The sequence below is a fragment of the Aphanomyces invadans genome, assembly GCF_000520115.1.
Source record: "Aphanomyces invadans strain NJM9701 unplaced genomic scaffold supercont1.54, whole genome shotgun sequence".
NCBI classification, from domain to species: domain Eukaryota; phylum Oomycota; class Saprolegniomycetes; order Saprolegniales; family Verrucalvaceae; genus Aphanomyces; species Aphanomyces invadans.
In genome coordinates this window covers 150,968-159,865 of record NW_008580199.1, presented here as the reverse complement: position 1 = coordinate 159,865, position 8,898 = coordinate 150,968, and the positions used below count along the sequence as shown (strand labels likewise).

At 49.6% G+C, this 8,898-nt stretch overlaps 1 protein-coding gene across 1 annotated transcript in view; it reads left to right on the top strand.

The window, feature by feature from the left end:
- H310_13604 (hypothetical protein) overlaps positions 1-1,469 on the top strand; it is a gene marked incomplete at both ends in the record, with an annotated part of 3,303 nt that extends 1,834 nt beyond the window's left edge. Inside the window, 2 exons of the mRNA XM_008881157.1 lie at positions 360-681; positions 1,423-1,469. Coding sequence (XP_008879379.1) covers positions 360-681; positions 1,423-1,469 — 369 coding nt within the window. The remainder of the gene's footprint in view (positions 1-359; positions 682-1,422) is intronic.
- Between the last annotated feature and the right edge of the window lie 7,429 nt (positions 1,470-8,898).

Genomic DNA, 8,898 nt, shown 5'->3' with positions numbered 1-8,898 from the left:
GGCATGGCTCCACATGCCACAATGCCCAACGAAATCCTTCATTGGAATTTCCTTTACAAGCACGATGGCTACCTGCTGGTAGCCAAAGACGACTTTTCCCAGTTCAAGTGGTTTTGGGAGACCGATGTCGCCAACGCACAAGTGATTGTCAATGGAAAGAATTGGCAAGCCTACAGAACGCTGTGGAAAAATACGCGCAGATGTGTCGAAGGCATCATCCTCAAAGCGGAGGAAAGGACGAGCTGCAAGAGCGAAGACAAAAGGCGCCAAAATGGCCGAATTCGACGTCGGGGATTATGTCCTCTACATGGGTCGTTAGCCCATCGAAGCTCACTGTGACTTGGCGCGGTCCCGCGCAGGTGGTCAAAGCAACCTCTGGATGGGTTTTTGAAATCCAGAATTTGATCACTCGGATCGTGCGCGAGGCTCACGCAAGCCGGCAGAAGTTTTACGCCGACGAGTCCCTCAATGTCGACGAAGAATTGTTGCGCCATGTGACTCACAATGCCGACGGGCATGTCGTGGACCAGTTGGTCGATTGTCGATACAATCCACGGACATCTGCCTTCAAAGTCTTGGTGCGATGGCGCGGCCTTCAGGACGTTGAGAATTCTTGGGAGCCGGCGACCAACCTGCTGGAAGATGTACCAGCAGTCGTGAAACGGTACGTGCGCGAGCACGGTGCGCATGGCACAGTGGCGTCCATGGCCACGGCTCTTGGACTGGAGCGATCCCTGGGGGGGATTGTTGCGAATTGCACATTCGCAGGAGCCATGGAGTGCATCCAAGAAACAATCCAAGACTCCGTTCAAGTTAATCCTACATGTGCTATGATTGGCTAATTGTAGTGGTACCATTAGGGGAGGGTTTAAGCCCTGGGGGGAGCAGTCCCCCGAGATGGAATTCACTTTGTGATTTGCCCGTGACCACTGCGTTGTGGTTAGCCTTTTGTGTGCGCGAGACAGGACTTCACAAGGTCCGTCAGGTGGAGACTCAACACGCCATGATGAGAGCGTTACACTTGGAAAGAATGCATGGATGCGGTGGCGAAGTTGGAGTGATGCCCCATCCCAATCCCTTGACCAACAGACAGCAAGGTTGGCGTCATGGGCCCATCGCCACCACCCGTTCTTCTCGTCTAAACGGGAAAGGATATTCCTGAGGTAGGGGATTGCCGAAGTGACACAGACAAAACAAGATATGGATGCATTGTTTCGAGCACTTCATTGACGTGCTGACGGCGGCTAGCCGTGGGCTTTGTCGAGTCCCCCACGGCGCCGGCTTGGAAGGGCAACGCAACATAGTGTGCTCGGGGGGCTTGCAATCTTGATATTGTCGAAGGGTGCACTTCTAATGAGGTCGTGCATCAAGCCGGCGCAACCTTTGGGGTCGCGTATGACGGTCGTAAATATGTGGTGTCAGTCTCTCTCGCTGAGTTTCGCAGGACGACCACCCCCAAACTCGGCTAGAAAGTCGCCGAAACAGCGACTTTCAATGCACACGCCGATTTGGCTGCGTTCGAACTCGGTAAGTTGAGACCCGGCGCCAATACGTGCACTTCAAAGGCTGATTCGTGTGTGGCCGATGTTGGCCCACAGCCCTGTGGTGTTTGAAGCTGTCAAAAGGTTGAAGTTCGCTTTAGGGGAGAAGTACAACTGTCCCATACTTTTGCAATTGAATCATGCATCATTAATTCATGCACAACAACAATTCTTTGTCATATCACCCACAAATGGGCTCGTTGTATTCATGCTCATATACTGGGAAAGACAGAATGCAACACCCACCCTATCTTTGATGTCAAGTGAAAAAATTCTAGATTCTGGTTGGCAGAGATCTTCAAAGTTCGATTAGTATTTTAGCCTACCACAGTGCCTTTGACTAATTGACAGTGAAATCACTTCAAACCGAAATTAAATTTACAAGAAGTCGTATACAAATCCTGCAGGCGCGATCCAACTATAACTCCGCAATGACGCTGCGGTGCTTCAATAATGAAATATGATTAATTAATATTCGAAGTATTCACGAACTACTTTAGTGGGTATTGCATTCTTTTTTATGTCTTTCCCAGCAGCGACAATGTAGGTGCGGACTGCGCTCCTTGTTAAGAGGTGGGCAATTGGCAGTTTCAATTGCACTTGTGATCATGTCCGACATCATTGTGGAGGCGGAGACATCGTCATCGACATCAAAAGTGGCATTGCCGCGACAGCAATATCAACGGGAGTAGTCTAGGCCACGCAAATTCCGACCCTACATCAACAGACGATACTTCGACATCTAACAGATCACGAAGCCCTCGCTTGGCTGTTCAACATGGGGAATCGGTCCGGCAACCACAAACTCGGCGATGGGCCAAAGAACTTGACTACACATTAATCTATCGACCGGGCGAACTTAATGGAGTTGCAGATGGTCTCTCACGAATTGCGTGTCCTGTGATGACACTCAGCGTCAAACGGTTGACCAGCGGTACCACGCAAAAAGATGCTAGTACCACGCCTCCTCAAGAACATATGGCTGAATCAGATGCTCTTCCAATGATGGCAAACCCTATCGAACTGTTCGACCGGCGAGGACGTCCCTCCCCCAGGCTGCATAATGAACAGGCCAAAGACCCTTTGATCGTGGCGCTACGAGAGTATCTAGATGATGGCGCGCTACCGATCGATTCACACCTCCTGAAGTCGTGACGAGGAACGCACAACAGTACACGAGTACACGATCAGACAAGGAATCGTATGTCGCTACGTTACTCACAAGACGCCATTGCGGAACCCCGAACTCCTCATGGTGCCGGTGATCCCTTTCACCCTGGTGGAAGGAGTCCTACACGCGAGACATGCCTCTCAGTTTGCTGGGCATCTTGGATTCACGAAGATACGTGAACGAATTCGCCGAACGGTCTATTGGCTGGATTGGCAGCAGGATTGCAAGGAGTACTGCTCGAAGTGCCCCGACTGCAACCGTGCCAAAGGAGGGCGAGCGTGGCGAAATGCAAGTCATTCCCGTCTATTCCCTCAAAGGACCGTTTAGTCGAACGGCCGTGGATGCCCTCGGGCCACTACCTGCCTCAAACAAAGGCAACAAGCACTTCCTCATCTTCGCCGACTACTACTCTCGGTGGGTGAAGGCATTCGCCTTGCCGAACTTGAAGACGTTCACATTCGCTCGAGTCTTGATCGACGAAGAACTTTGCCGATTCGGTGTCCCCGAAAGGCTGTGACCGATCGTAGATTTAACTTCGTGTCTGAAATCGCCACCACCATACACCACGCTCGGAATCCAAAAGCTGGCTAGCGCGGCCAACCACCCCCAAGGTCAGCCGCTCGTGGAGCAATTCAATCCCACGATCGTCCAGATGATCAAGATCTATGTGAATGATCCAATGTCCAATTGGGAACGTGTCTGACCCGCCTCCTGTTTGTATACCGCAGTTCACGCAAAGAAACCCTGGTGGACTTGCCATACTTCTGTCTATTTGGAGGCGACCTCACGCTTCTCCTCGACTTAGCGTTTCTCAACGTGGACGCTGCATGAAAATCCGATGATCTGCCGCACTATTAGCGACGCCTAGCCGCGTCCTGGAAATTCGCTCGCTGGTTGAGCATCAACTCATTGCGGGTCGAGCAAGAACGCAAAGGCCAAGTCAGGCCAAAACCCCGTCGATTATGACGAAAGGACGGCGATCTGGGTGTACAAATACTTCGCCAAGTCGGGCGACCCAAATGACCACCCGACCGGCAAATTAGCATGTCACTGACATGAACCGTATCGGTTTGACCGAAAGATTGGTCCGAACACGTACAAAATCGACATACCAACGCAACTGGACAAGATGGTGACGGTCAATGTAGACCGACTCAATTCCTTCCACGGCTAGTACTCTCGCCCGTTCAACATGACATTCCGGACGACGACTCCCCGATCGACTGTCTGCCGGAATCCAGCTTCACTAGTCGAGTGGCTTTCAGCGACAACGATGTCGCCTACACCGCAACGGTTCCCCCACCTTCCACTTGGTGGACAAGTGCAGGACGCCCCACTCTCGCGAACCCGAATACCTAGTCGACTACGTGGACGGACACAAACACTGGGTTCGCGCGTCCAGCTTCAAGAATACAAGACTTACATCGACAGCTACGAGAATGAGGGGCGGATGACTTAAGGTCTACCACCCTTAAGACGCCCCCGTCGGTTCGCCGACCTCGACGAGGAGCCGACGCAAAACGTGCTCTTCAAGTCGATGAGGTAACTCGACGATCGACGCCTGAAGGTGAATTTCATGGTGTCGTTCCGTCATCCCCTGTGTGTCGTCCGACCGGCCACTTAAGCTGTCTCATCGTACAGGCTGACCTCGAACAGCCTCCCCTCTCGCTATCACCCAAGCTACTCACTTGCGACCAAACAATCTGTGAGTCAAACGCGGCAAACAAGAATCAAGCAAGTTATTGGCACCAGCCGGTCAAGTTGTCGTGAAGGGAAGCGTTCAGAGTCCGACACGCGGCTGGAACTCGATCCAATAGCTCGCGCGCGGGGACCTATCCTTCCGGGGATGTGTATGCGGCGGGACTTCGGAAGCCGGAGGACCCTCGGTGCCGGATTCTGGGTTCGAGGGAGCCGATCGTGTTGTAGCCGTGGACGGATGAGTTGGACGCGTCGCCATCGCCGCAATGCTAGACTGAGAATGCCGCATTTTATCAGCTCACCTCACCCAAGTCGACAAGTCAAGAATTGAAGTCGAACGTAGGGCAGGCAAGTTCTTATCTACCATTGGCTGACTAGGTCGAATTTTGCCTGCCTACTAATGACGTCAAATATCTGCCTGTATCAACTATGCTCCATTCAACCAAGACACGATCGTCGACCCGATTGTTCGATGGAGGTCGAACTTGAAGGGGGGTTATGTCGATGATGGACATCAAGTCATCCCTACTCGACCACGAATAGTCGACATCAAGTGACTAGGCTCCGAAACTTAGAAGCATTAGCCGAGGGACATTCTAAGTCCCTCTAAAGGAATGCCTTCATGTAAGATAGCTACATCCTAATCAATCTTTAACCTGCACGTTGGAAGTTACCTACTTCCTTCCATCATGTGCTACTCTTGGTGTAGCCGAGAATATCTGACCCTGAAGTTCAGCCCCCTGAACTTCCTTTTTAATTTGTGCGCTTGCGTCTACCCCTGTGACCGTCACAAGGAGGCATGGAAACAGTAATTCGCGGTGGTTCCCAAGCAAGGCCTCATCTGTGCACTCAATGACTACACCAAAGAGATAATCCAGGTTGACAGAAGGAAGTACTCAGAGCACCAGACATTGGCGACAGCATTCTGCAAGTACCAAACCTTCTCTCAATTCGAGATGGAGTACGCTGGACATGTTGCTGGACATGTGGCAACATACAGTGCTGGCCATAAATGGTAGGTACACTTGTTTTCCCTTCCCCATGAACTCATTTGGCATGAAACTGCAGCATGGGCAGGTTGAGAGGAACAGAAATGGAATTGGGGATTCATCTGGTACTTTCTGATTGCCCTCACGATGAATATCTCCAAACATATCTTCATTTTACTTGAATTTACAGGAAATGACCTGGCCAAAAGTGAAAGGTACAGTTTGAAATTCTCACATAAAACAAAACCACTGACTGTATTATCAACAATTTAAGTTTCTAATACTTATTGCACGCCTCCTTGCACAGCAGCACGTCGATGCAACGCGATTCATGGACCGAATGAGCTTGGCAAGGTACTCCTGGTCAATGGACTCCCATTGCAGCAAAATTTTAGATTTCAACTCTTGAACAGACGAAAACAGTGTATGCCCATTGGCATACACCTTCCTTATGAGGAAGCCCCAGACGATCTCGATCGGATTCAAATCCGGTGAAAGGGCCAGCCAGCTCAACAACGGTACGTCCAGCTCGGCCAAAATCGCCTTCGTCTCGCGGCTCGCATGGATACTCGCATTATCTTGTTGAAATACGAACCCATCGGAGTGGTTCACGTGAACGAAAGGCATCAGGTAGTCGCTAACCGTGTCACAGTACGCGTTGGAGTCCTGGCGGCCAGACAGCAAGGCAACTTCGGTGACACCTCGGCTAGAGAATCTGCCCAAATCATCACACTTCACCCGCCGTTTTGTCGGCTCAAAAACGTCTGCTCTTCCTTGCGTAAGTCGCGCCAGTAGAATTGCATGCCGTCCGGGCCATCTAATTTAAACTTTTTTCGTCAAAAAAGTCGACATCGTTCCACCCGAGACCAAGGTCGACATGCGTTTTCGCCCATGCAACATGACCAGACTTGTGGGCTCGCGTGAGGCGCGGCGTTGCCTTCCGTTTCTTGTACTTGAAGCGTTTCGAATCGTGGAGCACTCGACGAACAGTTCGAGCCGAAACATCTAAATTTAGTTCGAATTGAATCCTACTTGAGCTCGATTTTCGTTCGCTCGCTAGCCGAAGCACACGTCGCATGTCCCGTTCATCGAGCTTTGGAGGTCTCCCTGAGCGCTCTTTGTGCCGTATGAGTCAGGCGACTTGAGAAAGTCACTGACGGCACCATTCGACACAAAAAGCTCGCGAGCAATATGACGAATGGTCCGGTCCATTTTGCACTTCGAAACGCAAGGATTGACCCACGCTGCTCTAGGGTAAGGAGCACGCCTTTTGGCATCTAGCTTTGTTCTGTTATGCATTCCTTTATGTTGTGTAAGCTTACATGTCGAACGCCTTTCGTTAGAACGCATTGGTCTTCGTGCAAAGTCAAGAATTGTGGAGTGTACCTTTCACTTTTGACCAGGTTCAAATCCATTCATTTCAAATTTTTTGGATTATCTTGGCGTCTATACATCGTCTTGGATAATAGAAACCATGTCCCTGTTGCAAATTTCAATTGGCTTAGCCTGAGCCTTGCTGGGTTTCAATTGGACAAAATGCGAAAATTCTGCATTGAAAAACTGTTGAACCTACCTTGTATGGCCAGCACTGTACTCTGGTTTGCTGCAGGAAGTACGTGAGAGGAAGCGTGATAGCAATCTGTAATGTCAACTTGCATTCGTGTATTTCAACCAATCAAGTCATTGTCAGTTAGATTTGTCGCGTTTGAAAAAATTATCCAGGCGTATAGTCACGGTCGTGTGGTCGAACACTTGTTGATGTTGAGCAAGGGCAAGGGTGTATTACATTACATTACGAAGCGCTACCGCATGTTGGGTGTACTGAACGAGTGGGAATCTTTGTCACGATCGTCGAAGTTGAACGTTCGTCAGGTATTTTTATTCCAAATATCCACTGCAGCATGATTGACCAAACGTCTCGTATCCTTAAAACTTGAAGTAAGTCCTAGGAGGGTTTTGGCCCTCTCCATTCCAGAATTTCATCAGCCCCCAGCAACCACTGACCGCACCCGCCGTCCACGACACTACACCGAGCGCGACAGCCACCGAGCGGTATGACCCAGCGACTTTCGATCTATGCTCATGTACACCCGGTCCATCATACTAGGCATGCCACGTCCTCCGACACATGCGACTTTTAGCCAATCATACTGCGGTGGACGACTTGGAATAAGAAAATGTCTCACGAACAGTCAACTTGGACGATCATGAGAAAAATTTCCACTCGTTGGATGACCTTGAGAAATACCCTGTACAGTGAACACCCCGGAAAATGCCGACATGGTTTCATCCTGAAATGTATGGAGGCGTAATAAAATCAAATTTATTAAATTATGCGGCTTAGTTCAAGTTGTTTGGTTACAATCAGGAGAATTCATGTGCACTATCAGAATCGCTACAAGTTTAACTACACCTCAGTATGGTTACAGGCCAGGGGGGTCTGACATTTGAGATTTGTGACTTTTTATGTTCTCCTACTCAGAAACTACCCTAACCACACATGCATTCCTTATCGACCTACACCACGACACATTCGGGTTTTAGAATTGCCTTCTTGAATGCACTCTTGATGGCTTCCGGCGAAATCCTGTCCCATGCCGCAATTGAGCGCTTGATTATGGCCAATCGTTTCTTCGAAGCTGTAGTCACCGGCGTTTCCTCGAGCCAAAGAGTACGAAGTAGCTTCTTGAATGATCCCATCACGCCAACATCCAATGGCTGGCATACACTTGTGGAATTCGCAGGCAATGGTTCCAAAATGCTGTGAAGGTCTCCTAGTACAGCGAAATTAACAACAAAGTTAGCTGTGATATTAGCATCGAAGATATCAGAAATGCACGATCATCAGCGAAACTAGAAGCAAAATCAGCTATGATACAAGCACCAAAAATAAGAAGTATGACAGCGAGATGCAGTTACCAGCAATTGTTTTAGTTGTTTATTGCGTTACATGAGCGTCTAAATTGTCAGCAATATTGACGGACGGCCGATGACGTAGGGCGGAAACATTTTGAGATACGTCCTCCACACACGACCATCCATCCAGGCGGATTCTGAACATCGTAGTAATGCCCATCAGGGTACGTTGTTACTTCGGGTTTTTCGATCAAGCCACCTGGCGTACCATGGAAAATAAAAGGAATTGGAAGCTTTTCGCCTACAATATCGTCAGCGAAAATTATGTGAAAATTTTACTGTTCGAACGGCATGTGAACACGGCTATCAAAGGTCCGAATGTTTCTGCTTCTTGTCCACACGCGACGACTGTCCTTTCTCAGGCCAAATTCTGCCAGGGGGCATCTCGTAGTGGAGAGCCGTTTCGTCGACGTTGAGAACGCACAAGGCTCGTACGCGTGATACTTGTCCCAAAATTTCGCCGCGAAATCGTGTTGTAACGCTATCATTTCGCATGTCGGCAGTTTCGTGTGACATAGCACGCGCTGTGAAAAGTTGTGCCGTTTCGTAAAATCTTGGCACAACTTGAAGAGATACATGTACG